This window comes from Salvelinus fontinalis, chromosome 18 (assembly GCF_029448725.1).
Source record: "Salvelinus fontinalis isolate EN_2023a chromosome 18, ASM2944872v1, whole genome shotgun sequence".
NCBI classification, from domain to species: Eukaryota; Metazoa; Chordata; class Actinopteri; order Salmoniformes; family Salmonidae; genus Salvelinus; species Salvelinus fontinalis.
Window position 1 is genome coordinate 12,751,583 of NC_074682.1, and position 22,289 is coordinate 12,773,871.

General features: G+C 40.7%; 1 protein-coding gene across 3 annotated transcripts in view; it reads right to left on the reverse strand.

The window, feature by feature from the left end:
- Positions 1-22,289, reverse strand: part of LOC129815003 (contactin-4-like) — a 174,038-nt gene that overhangs the window by 80,702 nt on the left and 71,047 nt on the right. For all 3 annotated transcript variants that reach the window (XM_055868238.1, XM_055868236.1, XM_055868237.1), the window contains exons 5-6: positions 18,122-18,217; positions 719-922 (exon numbers count right to left, since the gene is read on the reverse strand). In XM_055868238.1, coding sequence (XP_055724213.1) covers positions 719-922; positions 18,122-18,217 — 300 coding nt within the window. The remainder of the gene's footprint in view (positions 1-718; positions 923-18,121; positions 18,218-22,289) is intronic.

Sequence of the window (22,289 nt, forward strand, 5' to 3'; positions counted from 1 at the left end):
GCTCAGCGTCCGAACTTGAGGTGCTACAGAGGGTAGTGCGTACGGCCCAGTACATCACTGGGGCCAAGCTTCCTGCCATCCAGGACCTATTTACTAGGCGGTGTCAGAGAAGAGAAGTCCCCAAAAATTGTCAAAGTCTTCAGTCACCCAAGTCATAGACTGTTCTCTCTACTACTGCATGGCAAGCAGTACAGGAGCACCAAGTCTAGGTCCAAACGGCTCCTTAACAGCTTCTACCCCCAAGCCATAAGACTGCTGAACAATTAATCAAATGCCCACTCGGACTATTTACATTGACCCCCCCCCCCCCTTTGATTTTACACTGCTGCTACTCTCTGTTTATTATCTATGAATAGTCACTTTACCACTACCTACATGTACAAATTACCTCCACTAAACTGTAGCCCTGCACATTTTCTCGGGTACCGGTATCCCCTGTATATAGCCCCAGTATTGTTATTTTATTGTGTTACTTTTTAGTTGATTTTTTTACTTTAGTTCCTTTAGTAAATATTTTCTGAACTCTGTTTCTTGAACTGCATTGTTGGTTAATGGCTTGTGAGTAAGATTTCAAGGTAAGGTACGCCTGTTGTGTATTGATATTCAAATGTGATGGTATTGATCACATTAAATCGCACAAGGGCCAGAAAAAGAACACATGAAATAGAACTATACTGTTTGATAGGGTTGTAGTAGTTGCTGTAGAACTGGATCTCACCATCACTGCGCAGCACCAGAGGAGTGGGCGGGCCTTGGACCCTGGTCTTGGTGACAGTGTTGGTCACCACACAGGTGTAGTTGCCCACATCAGAAGGCTCCACTTTAGCGATGTATAGATTCCCAGTCTCCTGGGAGATAAAGCGACGCGTGTCCTGCTTCACAAACGAGGGGTACTCATTAAAAATCCAGGAGAACGTCAGATCTGTGGAAAAAGGATAAAAAAAAAACAGTGTGAGATCAAATTAAAACTAAAACTACACAGGGGTTAGAGGGTCAAGCTGACTCTCCTTCTTATTAAAATAATATCACGTGAGAATACAGAAAATACCAGATTTGTCCAGGTTTGTCAGACTGAAGTTGATTTGATGGTGTAGCAGGTGGGTGGTGGTGTGGTTCAATCACCAGAGAGCTACACACTAGGGTGAAAATTAATGATGTTCCAAGTGTGAGGAGTTACGAGGTACTGTAATTATCTGGACACATTTCAAAATGAATGTTGTTTGTGTGGCAAGGTTTCTTCTGTAAACAAACATTTAATTTTGACAAAAATCTGAGGACACTGTAGTTAATACAAGGCTTCAAGATGAGCTGAGAATGTTTAATTTCACAGAGAAAACCAACTCACCTGGCCTTATCAAAGGCTCTGACAATCACCATGCAATTTGTAAATAACAATATTAAGACTGACTGACCTGACAGCCTAGTTAGTTGGGTTTTGTTTCTATAGCACACAGTTGGACAGTAACGTGACCAAAAATACAAGGTACATTTTACGTTAAGTAAGCTTTAAAATAAATCATTACCACAATGGTAAAAATAACAGTACAACATACAGTATACAGGACATTTGTAGGATCACAGAGCAAGCCAGGATCTCAGATCTTCTATGATTCTCAGGATAACGAGCTTCCTGTTGGCTGGTAACTGTCAAGTGGGTAATCTCTCTAGTCGTCTTTGTGGCATGCTTCTTTCAAAAAGAACAAAACACACGTTCTGAAGACTGACCTTTGAGAAAGACATTTTATTTTGCTATTTGTCTGCAGAGTCAATTACTTTCTGTGCTCAGAGACTTGGGCTCCTCAGGCCAAAAGGATTCACAGAGGAGAACAAAACTTTATTTTTTATTTTTTTATTTGTACGTGACTGAGACAACTGAAATACTCCACATTCTTAGTTCTGTATATTTTGTAATGCTTTGTGTTAATCCAAGCTCACTGCTTTGTGTTAATCCAAGATCACTGCTTTGTGTTAATCCAAGATCACTGCTTTGTGTTAATCCATGCTCACTACTTTGTGTTAATCCATGCTCACTGCTTTGTGTTAATCCATGCTCACTACTTTGTGTTAATCCAAGCTCACTGCTCACAGTCCAAGCTCACTGTTCCCAGCAGGATTTTGAATGTTGTTTAATCATCATCATCATCATCATCATCATCATCATCATCATCATCATTATCATTATCATCATCATCATCATGTGATTTAAAAGTTATGTCAAATTAGCTGTGATCCTGCAGTACCCTACAGCGAAACCATACTTCTAGGTTTCAACCTACTACAAGGAACATGAGAACCAGAGCCAGTGTAAGACATCATGATTTGTAACAGTTTGATCTCAGCTGGTGTGCTTATCAATGCACTGCTCTCAAGGCTAATTTTCTGTTGCTGAGTTCTCCTTTGAAGAAATTATTATTTACGAATGTTCTGACATTCTCTTCAATGAGTTTTCCAGGCCTTCTAATTGACAGGCACGCATGTACCTTGTCCCTGCTGAGCCAAATCAAACCCATTCACTTGTTAGCTGGCTGGTAATTAAACAAAACGGTCTTGGAGGATACCTCCCTAAACCCTTTCTAACTGTCTGGTCATTTATCAAAGCAGGATTCGATCCATGATGCAGCTCACTCACAGTTAGGAGCAGGTATAGGCTACAGCATGAATCAGAGCAGGCCAAGCAGCCTCTTCAAAAGTGTGTTTAGTCCTGAGTGTATAGACCATTGGTCTAACGTTGGTCCAACATTTCTGTAGAAAAGCCAACGATAAAGGCCTGCGCTCCTTTTAGTTTTTTATTCGTGTTGCGCTGTTAGTGGTAGGTGCACTTGATTCAGAAGCCCTACGCACCGGGTAAGCAAAGTGCTCCCATTTTGAACCATTTCATTTGTCTGAAGAGACTGGGAGATCCATGGCTAAATCGAGGGCCCCTACTGCGCAGGCCAATTGGATAGCTCAAATCACCGTACTTACAGAGGTTCCAAGAATAGACAGAAAAGAGCTGCTGTTTTTATGAGTGAGTTCATGTTTCTGTTTTTATTCAGCACTGTCAACGCTGTTTTTATTCAGCAGTGTCCACACTGTTTCTATTCAGCAGTGTCCACACTGTTTTTATTCATCATTGTCAACACTGTTTCTATTCAGCACTGTCAACACTGTTTCTATTCAGCACTGTCAACGCTGTTTCTATTCAGCACTGTCAACACTGTTTCTATTCAGCACTGTCAACACTGTTTCTATTCAGCACTGTCAACGCTGTTTTTATTCAGCAGTGTCCACACTGTTTCTATTCATCACTGTCAACACTGTTTTTATTCAGCACTGTCAACACTGTTTCTATTCAGCACTGTCAACACTGTTTCTATTCATCACTGTTTTTATTCAGCACTGTCAACACTGTTTCTATTCATCACTGTTTTTATTCAGCACTGTCAACACTGTTTTTATTCAACACTATTACAAAAAATAAAACACGCTTCTCTGTACTTCCACTCGCGCGGCAACTGCAATGAATAAGTGTATCGATAGCCCTGTGTTTTCCTTATTATTAGCCACTCATTGTGTCTATTTTAATATCAAGGAATATTTCACTTTCTCTGGTCATAGGAACAACATGAATTTGTGCATGAGGCAGATGCGGTGCGACTCAGTTTCGCCATCTGATGGAAGACGGTGTCTCATCTCTGGTCAGTCTCACTGGAGGAAAGGAAGAAGAGACAAGAGACTGTGAGAGGTGGACCCTCTGCTGCTGTCTCCCTCCCTCCACTGAGACTAACGCTGTGTTCAAAACTACAGGGAATTCGGAAATCTCAGACTTCCGACTTCAGTACGTTAAAGACAACTGAGAAAGAAAAAAAGGAGCTCTGACCGGGAAAAATCGTTTTGAACGGTCATCCAACTCAGAATTCCAAGTCGGAAACTCAGGCATCTTTCTAGAGCTCTGACTTTCCAACCTGAAGATCACTGACATCATGATTTGACCCCCAACATTTTTCTTTTTGGGGGGGGGGGGGAGTTCCCAGTTGTCTTGAAAGCACCATGACCATCAGATGCAGGTAACATCAGTCCAGTAAAATAAAAAAGCTGATTATTTCAATTCATGCTCCTCAGTGCCTTAAGTTTACTACTCAAATGATACATGGTGACTACAGTATGGGTAAATAATGTCAGAGCAAGAAAATGTAATGATACTTCAGTGTTAAACAAGATTAGGAAACATGCCTGAAAAATATTATCAAAAATAGTAATTGGTTATTGTAGGTAAAGTAGAGGATAATGCATTTGCATAATGTAACAGAGGGCGTTTGACTTCAAATTAAACTTAGTATTTAAACATCAGACTTAGCATTTAGAAAATACATTCAGATGGGGGCTGAAATCAATATTTACTTTCTTAAAGCATCAAGAATTCTGCCATAATATAAACCAGGGATGGGCAATTTTGATGGGGGTGGGGGCCACAAAACTGAACTCAAAATGGGGGGCCGCAGTGGCTCATGGGTCTGCGTACCGACAACCAACCTTGCGAGCAAAACATTTTAGCAGAGTGAGTTCATTTCCTACAATTCTACACATTTTGCTATAGGGTGGAGAGAAATGTTTGCAGTTTTTAATATGATATCTGAGTGAGAGTGCCTAACAAAATCAATCGGCTGGCGCCCGGTCGGTAATTGAGTGACTGTCAGTGAGTGACATAACAAGAGAAAAACTGATGATGCACAACCACATTTCGAAATTGCACCTGGTGTATTCTACTATTCTAACTCTGAACAGTACGTTGAGATCCCGACTGTTGGCGAAGTGGAGGTGAGGCGCGTTCCCCAACGTGGTGAAAAGAATAGCAGCACATATGTTGCTGTTCTATTGCATGTGCAATGATGTCCGAGGGAAAACTAACAGTGTTTGTTGTTTACAGTAACTTCTTTGTTGTTGTAATATCGCAAACGGATGTGGCGGTTTCACCATTAAGCTTTACTAATATGAATAAGACTGACCTGACAACCACCACACTCACGCAAACTGACTGATTGCTTTACCATGTTTACGTTCAACAGACAAAACGACAAGCACAGATGCCAAAGGTGTTTTTACCAACAGAAAGTGAAAAAACTAACAATATACTCCAAGTATTGTAGAAAGCTCCTTTCATACAATGAACAATTTCTGATTATTTTTGGCATGTGATGAGATTATGAATGCTAGACAGATAAGGCAATCTGTAAAGTGTGGGCAAACTCCTTGATGCTGTTGCTAAAAGATGCTACATTTGAGTAGAGAGGAGTTTCCACTTTGAGGAATCCCCCAAGAGGCTTGTCAGATGTTGACAGAATATAGTGCGGTGTGTGTCTAGATTGCTAGGGTGGCACAATGCTTCGGAGAAGTCACCATGAAATAAGGAGATCCACAAAAACAGAGAAACCAGCAAGTATATCGTAAATGATTTGTGAAAATGTTGAAATGATGTAGGAAGACGGAGACACTAAGACATTCTCCAAAGGTAAATCTGCCATAATTTAAGATGACACCGCTGTCTCCTAGGTTTCCACTACAGATTCAGCATACACTGTATTTCTGTCACACTCAGAGAAAATACCATACTGTATGACTGCAAGTAAGATTTAAAGGCTTTGTCTTACATATTGTATAACATATTTGGTCAAATGAGTTAGTCAATGTATTGACTCACTCCATTAGCCCAAGCAAACTTTACCAAACACAATAGCACATCCAATCACCATGGAAAATATTTTATGACATAATTGTGCATCTCTACATTTTTCCCAAAAACACTAAAAAATCCCCATGACAGAAATACAAATAATATTGTTTATTTATCATCAAAGCACTAGTCCAACAGTGTAATTATTCCCTTCAATGGGCATGACAGAATATAAATAGACTTTAATGACAAATGATTGGAAATGCTTACACAAGCATTCCTTTACGTGTCTAATAGTGTCAGTGTTCTGAGACAACAATTAAAGCCCTACCAGCCTCTTGGCTTTGTTCAAAGTAACCAACGTGATTAATATCTACACGCTGCAGGACAGCAGGCCTCCTAGCCTCAGTTCCTCCTACACTTAACCCAGTGGCAGAGCCCTCTGGGATCCCCCTGCAGAGTCAGCTTGCTATAAAAACAATAAATATTCATCTGAACATGGGGAATAATTATGACAAGGGGGAACAACATGTGCAGCATAGGCCTGCATCAACAGACAAAACAACCCATCTATCAATACAATGCGGTTGTTAAGGTTTATAATAAGGGCATATCAGTTGGTTAGATCCTTCTGAGTTATGAGTTGCATCAGTGTTAATATTGGCGTGTTCATTCTGAGTGGGGGGGGGTGGGGGGGTTGTATTTGTATCTTCGTCATGCATTATCAGTGTCATGCTTTCAATGAATATTAATAATGACACAGATGTCTGATTGTCTGCTATTAATATACATGTAAAGTTTACTCTGACAACACTATGCATTTATTATTGCTGTGCTACAAACACAGGCAGCAGCATCCTGGCGATAAACAAACTTAAAACAAAAGGTATCTAATAGTCGTGTTCAAAGTTTAATATAGTCCCTAGACGTAAGGAAGAAGTAATGTACCGTGACATGTGTGCAGCTGTTGGACAAACCCATAGAGGGGTCACAAAACTAATTTCTTTGTTTCTCTGAAATATTACTTTAGTTTCACTGAGACGAGGTCCTAGCAGGTCCAATAGTCTGGTGAGCATCAAAATAAGGCAAAATTGCACACAAAATAACAGCTTCACCCTAAATTTTGTACAATCAGGGCACACTGTTAATATAACTAGGGCCTCCTCCAAAATACTGCCTCTCCTCTCTGCTGAAAACATAGAATTCCATCCCACAGCCTCTGTGAAAAACACCCCCTGAAAGTAATGCCATTCCAATTGTGTTTGAAAGTGCAGTGCTCCCAAGTTTGCTCCAGGCTCCGAGAATCCTCTTCCTCCCCACATTCTGTTCCTTTACATGACTTCACAGAGTGCACATGCTCCATGTTCTCAAATCCCGGGGTCTTGGGGCAAAAAGAACAGAGGATACACAATAAAAGCAACCCTATTCTAAGTGGATGTGCACAAGTGATTTCAGTCTGGAGTGCCCCTAAAAGTTCTCTCTCCATTATAAAATGGAGGTCAGACGCATTAGGTCCCGGACTAAAAACAGTAATTGAGTAATACAAAGACCAAGGCTAAGTCACACAGGCAGCACACTAATGTAGTGTGCTTTGAGAGAGCGTAAGTGACAGCCTTTTAGCCTCTCTAGCTTCTCTGACCCGCGGTGAATATAAGGAGCCCAAGATAGCTATATGACTCTCCACGGTAGATTTCTGGAAACGCTAGCAACACATTCAGAAAACAGAGAGTATTATTACCTCATCGTTAAAAGACGATTTCGACCATGTTAATAATAGCAAGTGCACACGACTGTGTCTACTTCAAATCTGGGTGTATTCTGTTATAATGACCACACATTCCCAGCACGTTCCCAATGCTAGAACATTGGCCTGTCAAAATAGGAAGTGCATCAGCGGAGGGGAGGCAGCTCCTTGCTCTGTCTGCGCTTGTATCTGGCCTGGCAGTCTGTGTCATCCCTGATCTGCACCCAGCCCCATCTCCCTGCCTGTCTTTCTTCTGCTGACTAGGAGGAGCAGGTAGGCTCTGCATGCGGACATTGGCCTTAGGAAAAAAAGAACAGCCTATGTCAAAATATCATTGTCATAACTTCACAAAACTGGCAATAACATGTTCATTTTAATGACCGCTTTAATCCATACCACATGATAAAAAATGAAATGTGACATGCCTTACAATGCTTCTGAGGTAAAAATCACTTTAAAAAAAGTATTTGACATAAAAGCATACCAATTCTGCAAAATATCACATATATATTTGAAATGATAGGATCACTGATTAGCAAATACGTTAGTAATCGGAAGGTGTGGGTGGATAAGATCAGTCTGGTCATTGGCTGCCCATCTCGTCATGTCCTGGACTAGACGGGCCTGAGTGTACGAGCAAAGTTCATGTAGATCTAGACATGGTGACAACAGTAGATAAGGAGCATAGCGGAGACAGATTTAGATCTGACTAATATTCTTGCAAAGCAATACACACACCCTGTGATTCATTTTAATGTAGTTATTAATCACATAGAGAGCTTACAATTAATCAAAGCTTTTCCAATACTCTACTGTAAATAAATCGGCCAAATCAGGGGGCAAATGTATTAATGTTCAATAGGTAGATTGGAGACATAAGGAGTCCAATGTGTTCCTGCCTCACCCACTTCTAGGTTGCTACTGTACACCACAAAATTGAATGGAACACTTTACGGGCCACACTGAAAAGCAATAAGTGAAAGCAATGCACTCCAATAACATAAACAGCACAAGAATTGCGAAGAGCCCTTTAAGACGTTGAGTTACAGAACACATGATTAATATTGTGTCTCACTAGTAACCAACCTGTTTGAGAACACTGATTCAGATGGCAAGTCGGCATTTATTGTCAGGAATCTTGCCCTGGAGGAAGCTCTGCAGAGTGGTCACTTGCTGGTACAGCCACAAAGTCATACAAACCTAACCCTAAACTTAACCACATAACTAACCCTAATGCCTAACCTTAACCTTAAATTAAGACCAAAAAGCAAATGTTTGTTTTCATACATTTTTGTGATATAGCCATTTTTGACTTCACAGCTGGCCCATCTAGCAGTCAATTCTGCATCCACAATCCAGTATCACAGATTAGTTTGAAATAGAAACAAATTGTTTATTGGAAATTCGAGACAGTCACACGAATAAGTTAATATTTTCATGCGCAGTACACAATTTTGTATTGTTAGGTTCTTATTTTTCAGAGTAAATAACTCACGGACACTAGAGAAGCTTAACCAAGTTTAATTCTTCTCAAAGGGTCGACAAAGCTGTATTCAATTTTTTTTTTAACTTTCTCACCATCACAAGTATATATACCCCACTTTAGACACTCCTCCTTCTCTCCAATCCGTACATCTTAGGGTTCCACAGGAAGAGGGTAATAGGTTAATAAACCCTTATTACTCCCTTCGGGAGATCTGACCTGACTCCTGACCTCAACCCCTCCTTCGCCTAATCCACATATGTCCATCCGCTCCCCTATAGCAATCCTGTGATCTCCTCCCGTCCACCCAACACATTTCAAAGCCATCTGTCTTTCTACAGAAAAGCATTAACTTCCAACATAAAACCCAGTCTCTTTCACTCCTCATATTCTATTCTTCTGATCAATCATTTATTTAATATCTCAACGTTCAGAGTTTATCCCGAATCCAACAGTATACAGTGAATTTCAATCACAGATAAAGACAGTAGGTTACTTAAGGCAGAAACAATAGGAGGGATGTTGGTTAGGGAGGATGGATGGATGGATGGGTGGGCATATAACGTGAACGTCTAGCAACCCAAACAAATTGGAATTTGTGTAACGTACACAAATACATATTGAGGGAAGAAGATTGTGTAAGACATGCGAAATGCGTTGTGATGAAAATCGTGTAATGTTGCACTATTTTGTGTGCCTGTCATGAATTTCAAATAAGTAATTGGTGTCTATTTCACAATAAGCTGTGATAGTGTGTTGGCCTCCAGAGCAAGATTCATGACAATAAACGTCAACCTGAATTCAGATGGTGCCTCGACAATGGTTTATATGCCAGGACAGACCGGTATTACTGCAGGTCAAGGCACGACAGAGAAAACTTTTTTAATGGCGGCACCATATCCTTTTATCATATACACCTGAGGTCAATCAATATACTGTAAATGAAAGGGATTTGTGTTCAAAGCACATTTGAGAAAGAAGACAGTATATCAATGCAATCTTTCCTGGGAGTAAAGGAAACATCCATCTATTGATTGAATTGTACCATAACCACACAGCCAGACAGCCAACTCTACATCAATCTCTTAGCTTATCAAAGAGTGTGACCATTACAGCAAGCAATATTAAAAGCAAACAAGCAGCTGCAATTTCACTTAGGCAATATTGCTATACCTTTGAATAAAGATGTTGAGAATTTAACATACAAAAGCCAAAAGTATTGAATATGAGAAGGAACACAACACAATGCAGTTGAGTTTAAAGGTGCACTTTGCAGAAATTGCTCCGCCATTTCCTGGTTGCTCAAATTCTAATAGTTTGCCTAATTTCAGTTTGTGACAAAACAAGCAAGTATAGTGTTGAGAATCATTGTACCATCTAAACCGATGTGAAATATATTTTTCATAAGCAAAAATATTGTATTTTCAGTTGTTTGAAGCTGGTGTACAAAACAGAAAGTAAAACAAAAAGCAAAACGTAAGAATGGGAAGCATAGAAATTACACACATAGAACAGATATACCGCTTCTTAAACTTGCTTTTAATTGGAATGACAGATCTATAACAGGCATTTCTATGTTAATTTGGTCAGCTCGCCCAAAAAGTTACATATTGCAGCTTTAATTCCTTGCAACACTGAAAGCTGAAGTGTTGTCATCGTAATGGTTAGCAACAACACTGTATTCCATGCCAAGTCAAAGCTGGTGCTCTGCTACCCAAGCTTGCTGTTGAGCACAGAACAGAACAACAGAGTGTTGTTTTCCAGGATTGTTATTTTCTCCTTGCAGAGCAGCTGACATGCAGTGTATTCCTCGAGGAATGAAATTCCCACTGGCATTGAGGGATTTGTGTTTATGTACTGGGGCACGGGAGCCTGGGGAGAGGACGTGTGGCTGGTGTCCAGCAGAAAGGAACTAAGTGCTTACACACAGCCAACTAGATAGCATAGCAGGAAAGGCACCTGCAATTACACTCCCCTCACAACACACACACATCAAATATAACGACAACAACAACAACTCAATGTTATTTATTCCATACTCTGAGAAGCTTAAACGTCATTCAAGTTTCCCTCGAGATTGTATGTTTGTGTTCCTACAGTTGCCTACTGTATGTACACTGATCCTTCTATGGGTACATGTCCCCCCCCCCCCACCAAATGAACCATCTTGTAAGAAAATGAAACATTACACTACAAGTTAAAGTACAGGTAACTGCCAAAATAAACGGAACAACAACATAACGTGTCTTAATAGGGTGTTGTGACATAGATTCTACAGGTGTCTGGAACACTATTGGAAGGATGTGACACCATTCTTCCACGAGAATTTCCATCATGTGGTGTTCTGTTGATGGTGGTGGAAAACACTGTCTCATGCGCCGCTCCAGGATCTCCCAAAGTATTCAGATCTGGTGACTGAGACGGCCATGGCATATGGTTTACATCATTTTCATGCTCATCAAACCATTCAGTGGCCCCTTGTGTCCTGTGGATGGGGGCATTGTCATCCTATGGGGGCATAGCCATGGTAGCCAAAATAATGGTCAAAATAATGGCCCTCCCAGCATATTCATACATGATCCTAAACATGATGGGATGTTAATTGCTTAAATAACTCAGGAACTCAGGAATTGTTAGCTCTCTATATGATTAATAACTACATTGAAATAAATCACAGGGGTTGAGTATGATTTTTACTCAGTTACCTGCAAAGTTGTTTTATCAAGAGAGTGAACACTGTCTCTGTACGATAATGGAGTATAATTATTTTAACATGTCTAGTAGTGTATATATGTCTGTATAAAAGCCTCTACCTTGTACTTGATACTAATATGGGAAACGGGTCAATAACACTATCACAGTATATCCCCTTAGGAAACACATGCATCTTACTTGTGTGTGTGTGTGTGTGTGTGTGTGTGTGTGTGTGTGTCTTTAATATGGTAGGAAGATGTGCCATGCGTGCTGTTGCAAATGGGTTCGGCAAATTACATTCTGTGTGGATTCTTCCTCTGGCAGTAGCCGGAGTGTAAAAATGTCTCTCAATACAGTATTTTTGAGTTATCAACTCAGGAGTTTATTTATGGAGATTATAAAATGTGTCATCCACTAATCAGATTATACATAAACCCTGACAGCAAACCCCTTCTGAAATACGGAGTCACAGATGACCTGTAAATGCCTTTTAGTAAACATTCTGCTGATATGTGCCGCTAACCCATCAGGTGTAAGGCAATGTGAACTCACACCCCTGTGTCCCTAGCTAGGAATAGAATAGTAGGAAATCTCTCTCTGTCTCTTTCTTTCTTTCTCTCGCTCTCGCTCCCTCTCTAACTCAGTCGCACGCGCACAGGCACGCACACACACACGCTCCCTTGCCAGTAGATCATACAGCTCAATCTGCATATTTGAGCTCACTATGCATGCACTCTGCTGCACAGGGAGCTTGTAGACAGCTGTCTGTTATACGTTGTGGGCCCCCTGACAGCCACTCAGGCAGAGGCCCAGTGGAGCCCTGGGGATACACTGGTACTCAAGGCTGGAACCCATGGCCTTGCCCACCTACATAGGGTAATGAATATGAATACTGCACCACCCACATGCAGGATTTGATTGAGCTACTAGCTCCATGAGATATAGTGTGGCAATATGGCAGATTGTTGTCAGCATCGCTTGTCATAGGCTGTCACCATCTTGAAGACATGCTAAGAGAGACATCCCTCATCGTGTCAAACGAGTGACTTACGATGTAAATGCTTCCCAACCCATCACATCACACTTGTGAGGCGTCACTACAGTATGCACTCATGGCTTGGGTACATACTGTATGCAGTCAGGTCCAGAATTATTGGCACCCTTGACAAAGATGAGCAAAAAAGACAATAAGATAAAAAATACAAATACTGAACTCTATTGCATGCTCAAATGAATGGGAAAATTATATTATTTTATACTAATACAATTGCTCAGTGAAAGAGATATTATTTAACAAGTAATCTTTTTTTTCAATACCTTTCAATACCTCATCTTGTGAGGACAATGGCACTGAGCCGTTTTCTAAAATCTTTTATGAGTTCTTAGACCATTCCTCCATACAGAATCCATCCAGATCCTTGATCTTAATCATCAGTGCTTATGTCTGGAAGAGCCACTTGCGGCCAAGTTTCAGCCTCTTGGCAGAGGCAAACATCCTGGTACTGGGTAAAGTTCATGATGCCGTCGCCCTTAGCAAGGGCCCCAAGACCAGTGGAAGCAAAATAGCACCATAACATCAATGATCCACCACCATATTTTACAGTAGGTATGAGATTACTTTCTGCATATGCATCTTTCTTTCGTTCTTGCATTTGTTGGATGACACGAAAATAGAGCTCTTTGGCCATGCACATTTGCAGCGATAGAAAGAATATAATATAAAAACATTTTTGGTATAGAATATAGCTCAGTATTTGTCATATTTATTTGCTACAATATTTTGGGCTTATCTTTATCAAGGGTACCAATCATTTTGGACCTGACTGTATACTATGGAGGCTTTCCACAATCTCCATTTCGTTTATTCCTGAGCTACTACACTCAGTCTGATGTAAATTCATGTAGTCAGCTGTTAAATATACTGTAAGGACCATTTGTGCATCTCCTATCATTATTACACTAGAAAGACAGCAACATAATGCAACTTTGAAGTACAAAGTATTCCTGTTCAAACAACGCATCAGCTGAGTGGGAAGGACTCCGCGAAGATACTCACAATGACCGACTGCGCTAGTACAGGGATATACACTCTGAGGTATACTATTTTGTTATGTTCTTAGCATTTGACTTATCAGACTCTAACTTTGAAATGAATTTCATCTGCTCTTCAAGGACTTCTGTGGAAAACCGTGTAAGAACAAAAAATCGAAACCTACTTTCTATGAAGAAACATTCCATCAATAGAATTCCTCCAACAGGAAGTAGAGTAACATTCTATGGGAAAATATTTCAAATTAACCTTGGTCTTTGAGAAGAAATATCTCCTTTCTTCATTCTTTCTGAAACAACATTGTGAGAATTAAAATTATGTTCCACTTCTCATTACTAGGAAGACATGTAACTCAAGGAGAAACACTTAATTGACAGGCTGACACGGTACCATGCATCGGAAGTGAGTCACCAGCCTCGAGGTGGCCTTTGTTATATGTATTAACATGTCTGATGTGTTTGAAATGTTCTCTCCTTTCTTACACAAGAAGTAATGGGTTTATTAAAATACAAACTAAAGTGGAGATGTCATCCCCAAACAGGGTCTTCGAGCCAGCGACCAGCCCTCCGCTGAATACATTAGATATGAAATGATCAACAATGAAAATATGAGGGTAGATCAGGATACTATTAACAATGTGTAAGGGCCGACGCCGGACAGGAGAAGCAGGTACGGGGAGTCAGACATTTATTCGGGAACAGACAAGGAAACAAGACAGGAACAGCGTCGGAACACGGGTAACACGGACATGAGACAATTAATCCCGAAGCAGGGAACAGACAGATATAGGGAAGGTAATGACACAAGTAATTGAGTCCACGTGAGTCCAATGATTGCTGATGCGCGTGACGCGGGGAAGGCAGGTGTGCGTACTGGTGGTGGCTTGAGTGCGTAATGCTGGGGATCCTGGCGCCCTCGAGCGCCAGGGGGAGGAAGAGCGGGAACAGGCGTGACACAATGCCTTTATTTCTAGATGGAGGACTATGATGAAGGTAAGTGGAAAGGGTTGAATACTAACTTTTTCCAGTCAGTTTTCTGCACCTTTGTTTTAGCTTCGGCATTGGCACCAAAATATGAAATATGCACATCTGAAATTGTAATTGGCCATGGCGCCTGCCAAGCTTTCGTTAGGAACAATCCCAACAGGCTACAAACTACAAATTGCTACAGCCCTTGTTTATCACTGATCCCTCCACTTACTGTACTACCCTGCAGGGGTAGTAGGTGAATTTATGACATCTGTGAGAGAGGTTTGAGTGAGCGAGGCAAAGCAGGTGTTGCATTTAATCACTCTTGAAAGATATGGGAGCAATCACATCTGATCCATCTGCCAAAACAAGACAGAATGTGCCAACAGGCAAAGGAGGTGACAGCCTAAATGATAGTACAAATATGATTAGAAATACGTGGATACCCTATTTTTCCAGATGTGTGCCTAAAGTAACAGTTAATGCGTATAATCATAGCATGAGAAAAAGCACCGTCATTCGAATGTGTTACCGTAACTCATTGCTATAACAGCGTCCTACTGAAGCTATAAGAGCTGTAGGACGAAGAGACTTAGAGACTTTGAGGAAACTGTTTGCTATAGGAGATAAGCTCTTCCTCACACAAAGCTGCCGCCCGTATGCTAAAGTGACATAACTCAGAACTGAAAAACATTTTTCCTGGCTGGAAGGGAATTGTTTAGATTTCTACCAGTTTCTCTCTCAGAAATATTCAAATACATAAATAACAAGAAAACATTTGGTACTCAAGCTTTGCCATCTCGGCTGCACATTCAGTTCAGATAATTCAGAAATATTGAACGTGTACAAAATTTCCTCATGCAATATATATACAATACCAGTCAAAAGTTTGGACACACCTACTCATTCAAGGGTTTTTCTTTATTTTGACTATTTTCTACATTGTAGAATAATAGTGAAGACATCAAAACTATAAAATAACACTTATGGAATCATGTAGTAACCAAAAAAAGTGTTAAACAAATCAAAAAGATTCTTCAAAGTAGCCACTCTTTGCCTTGATGACAGCTTTGCACACTCTTGGCATTCTCTCAACCAGCTTCATGACGTAGTCAATTAACAGGTGTACCTTGTTAAAAATGAATTTGTGGAATTTCTTTCTTCCTTAATGCGTTTGAGTCAATCAGTTGTAAGGGGGGTAGGGGGGTATACAGAAGATAGCCCTATTTGAAAAAAGACCAAGTCCATATTATGGCAAGAACAGCTCTAATAAGCAAAGAGAAACGACAGTCCATCATTACTTTAAGACATGAAGGTCAGTCAATGCGGAAAATGTCAAGAACTTTGAAAGTTTCTTCAAGTGCAATTGTAAAAACCATCAAGCGCTATGATGAAACTGGCTCTCATGAGGACCGCCACAGGAATGGAAGACCCAGAGTTACCTCTGCTGCAGAGGATGGCAAAGGGTGGGTGGCTATTTGAAGAATCTCAAATTATAAAATACATTTTTTGGTTACTATATGATTTTGGTTACCATATGTGTTATTTTACAGTTTTGATGTGTTCACTATTATTCTACAATGTAGAAAATAGTAAGAATAAAGAAAAACCCTTGAATGTGTAGGTGTTCTAAAATGTTTGACCAGTAGTGTTTATATATATATATTAAATCATTATATTCAATAGCAATACAATGTTCATTCTTCATCAGCCACAGCATATTACTGTGGGTTTAAACTGTATATAAAGTTTAGCCTTCACCATTCATCTCTCATGCAGAGATCTTCTGAATAAGGAACAAGACACCCTTTTCAAGTCTAGGGAATACAAACTTATCCTCTTCTCTTCTGAGAATTTGTCAGTTTCTAAGAAGTGGTGATAACTCAAGCAATTCCTTTTGCTCTTTTAACTTGTTAAGAATTTATGAACAGAAGTGTGAGCTAAAATAGAAAATACAATATAAGCAAGTATGTTTCACAATGTGGTGGCAGGGTAGCCTAGTGGTTCAAGTGTTGGACTAGTAAATGAAAGGTTGCAAGTTCAATTCCCTGAGCTGACAAGGTACAAATCTGTTGTTCTGCCCCTGAACAAGGCAGTTAACCCACTGTTCCTAGGCTGTCATTGAAAATAAGACTTCGTTCTTAACTGACCTGCCTCGTTAAAAAAACACAGAAATTCAACTTTCTTTTGAAAAGTAATTAATGATTCTATTTCATCATGTGAGTATATTCAGCAGAACTGAAAATGATAGTCCTCAATTCTGATGGATTAACAGTTCTTGCGAGAAAGAAACTAAGACAACCCATAGTAATTTGAACATTCCGTGGATATGAAGCACTTTAAAGGTAGAATCTGCAGTTGCAAAATCAATTTTTGGACTTATAAATGAATGATATAAATGAATGACATACCCATTAATTCTTGAGGAATATAACTTACAAATGCCTCGTGAGCTTAGTTTAACTGTCATAACCCATCAGAACCCAAAATATTGTATAAGCTTGTTTTACTCCAATGTTTGTAAACAACGTACATGTAAACAAACACTGTATAGCCAAAAAACATGGTTAAAACTATAATTTTGATATAATGGATGGCCAGTCCTTGCATCAGCTCAGTCTATGATTTTGAAAGTGATTACATTTCTCCATGTCCATCCTTCAGCTTTTTACTAAAACAAAGGCGGGGATGGGCTTTGTTATTGTTTCAACTGCAGATTCTAGCTTTAATTGAGCAACACTGTCAACACAATAAATAAGATGTTAAAACACATGCTGTTCTTTTAATTAATAAAAGTAATCAAACTGATATGGGAAAATAATATATTATATGCCATTTAGCAGTCGCTTTAATCCAAAGTCACTTACAGTCATGCATGTATACATTTTATGTAGGGATGTTCCCAGGAATCAAACCCACTATCCTGACGTTTGCAAGGGCCATACTCTACCAACTAAGCTACAGAGGACGATGGAAGGTACAGAAAGCGCGAGGAGGCCTGACAGGTGGTAATATAAATGAATCTCAAACAAAGTACCTCCTATGAAAGAGAGGTAGGACTCCAAGGCTGGTAGGGAGAGGAAGCTAAACTCTCTACAGAGGAGAATGGCTTTACACCCCATGGTTAGCAGAGGATGATAATGTTTGTGCAATCTATTGGATACCGGGAACGATCTGTTGGAGATCACTTGGCCTTGGCTCCCCACAGATGCCGGTAAAGAGGGTGTTGGTGAGCTATAGGCTAGTGGCACACAAACACCTTTGTCTCCCGAGGACAGTTTGGCAAGCTAACACTTACTGACGGTCTTAGGAACATGAGCAAGAGGAAGATAAGCAGCTCCAGGAGCCGAGAGCAGCAGAGAGGAGATGTCTGTCTGGAAACTCCACTCTCCATTTCTGATGCCTCAGCTTCGGACATATCTTAAGCTGTTAGAAAAGTTTCAATGTGTTCAGTAGAGAGAGAGAGCCTGACAAGCAGGTGACAAAGTATGGCTCAGTTATCACTATAAAGAGTCTGTGGTTGGTTTCTTACCTCCAGAGTGAGATGGGGGACCACACAGCAGAACCACCCCCTGTCCCTCGCGAACTGACACGGAGCTTCTTCTGTGGGTCTTGAAGTTTTCCATGTCTGAAAAATAATAGGCATTATGTAATACTCCCTGCTGGATTGTGGCCCGACAAATCTTTGATAGTGTGCAAGACAAAACAAACAAAAACAACATGTTTGTGCAGAGCAAGAAAACAGAGCATACACATTTGAGAAATCAAAAGAAAAGAAAGACTAACTTTGGGTCAAATTGAACAATCTCAGGTGTGCTGCAACTGTGCTGCACATCTAACATCTAACTTATCAAAAAGTAAACATTGGTCAGAAAGGAAAGTAGTGAGAAGCACACGTGCTCTTCGAACATCTCATTTGGTGGAGGAGGAACAATGGTCTGGGGCTGTTTTTCATGGTTCGGGCTAGGCCCCTTAGTTCCAGTGAAGGGAAATCTTAATGCTACAAACAGGTGAAACAGGAAACGGCCTTCCCCAAAACTGTTGCCACAAAGTTGGAAGCACAGAATCGTCTATAATGTCATTGTATGCTGTAGCGTTAAGATTTCCGTTCACTGGGACTAAGGGGCCCAGAGTCCTAGCCCGAACCATGAAAAACAGACCCAGACTATTATTCCTCCTCCACCAAACTTTACAGTTGGCACTATGCATTGGGGCAGGTAGCGTTCTCCTGGAATCCGCCAAACCCAATGTGTTTCATGAAGCCCCCAACGAACAGTTATTGTGCTGACATTGCTTCTAGAGGCAGTTCGGAACTTGGTAGTGAGTGTTGCAACTGAGGACAGATGATTTTTACGCGCTACGAGCATCAGCACTCGGCGGTCCCATTCTGTGAGTTTGTGTGGCCTACCACTTCGTGGCTGGGCAGTTGCTGCTCGTAGACGTTTCCACTTCACAATAACAGAACTTACAGTTGACCGTGCAGCTCTAGCAGGAGAGAAATTTGATGAACAGACTTGTTGGAAAGATGGCATCCTATGACTGTCACGTTGAAAGGCATTGAGCTCTTCAGTATAGGCCATTCTACTGACAAAGTTTGTCTATTGAGATTTCATGGCTGTGTGCTCGATTTCATACACCCATCAGCAACAGTTGTGGCTGAAATATCTGAATCCACTCATTTGAAGGGCTGTCCACAAACTTTTGGCAATGTAGTGTAAATTTAGCTGGAGATGAATAGTCATGATGGAAATCCCTGTGAGCCTTGCCTTGTGCTGTACGTATACACATTTGAGGGTGGTAAACAGCCTTAAGCTCTGCCTCAGGCTAAATCCCCCTGTGACTGAGTGTTTACTGAGGGATCCCAAGCCTCAATATGAGAATAATGTCACACACAGTTGCATCATTAGCTTCAGCCCGGATGTTTTGATGGTCCAATAAAAATAATACTAATAAAAATAGTTAAAAAATTCAAAAATCATGTTAAACACCATTATCGCACACAGAGTGAGTCCATGCAACTTACAATGCCTGCTTTCCACATTTTGTTACTTAAAAGTCTTATTCTAAAATGTATAAAATAGTAATTTTCATCAATCTACACACAATACAACATAATTGCAAAGCAAACACAGATTTACATTTTTATTTTTTATTTATTTTTACATACACTTTCGCCAAATACATTTAAACTAAATTTTTCACAATTCCTGACATTTAATCCTAGTAAAAATTCCTGTCTTAGGTCAGTTAGGATCACCACTTTATTTAAGAATGTGTCAGAATAATAGTAGAGAGAATGATTTATTTAAGCTTTTATTTCTTTCAACACATTCCCAGTAGGTCAGAAGTTTACATACACTCAATTAGCATTTGGTAGCATTGCCTTTAAATTGTTTAACTTGGGTCAAACTGTTCAGGTAGCCTTCCACAAGCTTTCCACAATAAGTTGGGTCAATTTTGGCCCATTCTTCCTGACAAAGCTGGTGTAACTGAGTCAGGTTTGTAGGCATCCTTGCTCTCCCACGCTTTTTCAGTTCTGCCCACTAATTTTCTATAGGATTGAGGTCAGGGCTTTGTGATGGCCACTCCAATACCTTGACTTTGTTGTCCTTAGAGCCATTTGGCCACAACTTTGGAAGTATGCTTGGGGTCATTGTCCATTTGGAAGACCCTTTGCGACCAAGCTTGAACTTCCCGACTAATGTCTTGAGATGTTGCTTCAATATATCCACATAATTTTCCTGCCACATGAAGCCATCTACTTTGTGAAGCGCACCAGTCCCTCCTGCAGCAAAGCACCCCCACAACATGATGTGCCACCCCCGTGCTTCACGTTTGGGATGGTGTTCTTCGGCTTGCAAGCCTCCCCCTTTTTCCTCCAAACATAATGATGGTCATTATGGCCAAAGAGCTCTATTTGTGTTTCATCAGACCAAAGGACATTTCTCCAAAAAGTCCGATCTTTGTCCCCATGTGCAGTCGCAAACCGTAGTCTGGCTTTTTTATGGCGGTTTTGGAGCAGTGGCTTCTTCCTTGCTGAGCGGCCTTTCAGGTTATGTCGATATAGGACTCGTTTTACTTTGGATTTAGATACTTTTGTACCTGTTTCCTCCAGCATCTTCACAAGGTCTTTTGCTGTTCTTCTGGGATTGATTTGCACTTCTCTCACCAAAGTACGTTCATCTCTAGGAGACAGAACGCGTCTGCTTCCTGAGCAGTATGATGGCTACGTGGTCCCATGGTGTTTATACTTGCGTACTATTTTTTGTACAGATGAACGTGGAACCTTCAGTGGTTTGGAAATTGCTCCCAAGGATGAACCAGACTTGTGGAGATTTGTTTCTGAGGTCTTGGCTGATTTCTTTTGGTTTTCCCATGATGTCAAGCAAAGAGGCACTGAGTATGAAGGTAAGCCTTGAAATACATCCACAAGTACACATCCAATTGACTCAAATGATGTCAATTAGCCTATCAGAAGCTTCTAAAGCCATGACATCATTTTCTGGAATTTTCCAAGCTGTTTAAAGGCACAGTCAACTTAGTGTATGTACACTTCTGACCCACTGGAATTGTGATTCTGTGAATTATAAGTGAAATAATCTGTCTGTAAATAATTGTTGTAAAAATTACTTGTGTCATGCACAAAGTAGATTTCGTAACCGACTTGTCAAAACTATAGTTTGTTAACAAGAAATGTGTGGAGTGGTTGAAAAACGAGTTTTAATGACTCCAACCTAAGTGTGTGTAAACTTCCAACTTTAACTGTACGTTTTCAGACCCTTTACCCAGTACTTTGTTGAAGCACCTTTGGCAGTGATTACAGCATCGAGTCTACTTAGGTATGACACTACACGCTTGGAACACCTGTATTTGGGGAGTTTCTCCCATTCTTCTCTGCATATGCCCTCAATCGTCACTTCACAGCTATTTTCAGGTCTCTCGAGAAATGTTTGATTGGGTTCAAGTCCGGGCTATGGCTGGGCCACTCAAGGACATTCTGAGACTTTGCCTCGAGCCTGACTAGTTTCCCAGTTCCTGCCACTGAAAAACATCCCCCCAGCATAATGCTGCCACCACCATGCTTCACTGTAGGGATGGTACTAGGTTTCCTTCAGACGTGACGCTTGGCATTCAGGCCAAAGAGTTCAATCTTGGTTTCATCAGACCAGATAATCTTGTTTCTCATGGTCTTAGAGTCTTTTGGTACCTTTTGGCAAACTCCAAGCGGGCTGTCATGTGCCTTTTTACTGAGGAGCGGCTTCCGTCTGGCAACTCTACCATGAAGGCGTCATTGGTGGAGTGTTGCAGAGATGGTTGTCCTTCTGGAAGGTTCTCCCAACTCCACAGAGGAACTCTAGAGGTCTGTAAGAGTGACCATTGGGTTCTTGGTCACCTACCTGACATAGATCCTTCTCCCCCGATTGCAGAATTTGACCGGATGGCCAGCTCTAGGAAGAGTCTTGGTGGTTCCAAACTTCTTTCATGTAATAATGATGGAGGCAACTGTGTTCTTGGGGACCTTCAATGCTGCAGAAATGTTTTGGTACCCTTCCCCAGATCTGTGTCTCAACGAAATCTTGTTTTGGAGCTCAACGGACAATTCCTTCGGCCTCATGGCTTGGTTTTTGCTCTGACAAGCACTGTCAACTGTGGGACCTTATATAGACAGGTTTGTGCCTTTCCAAATCATGTCTAATCAA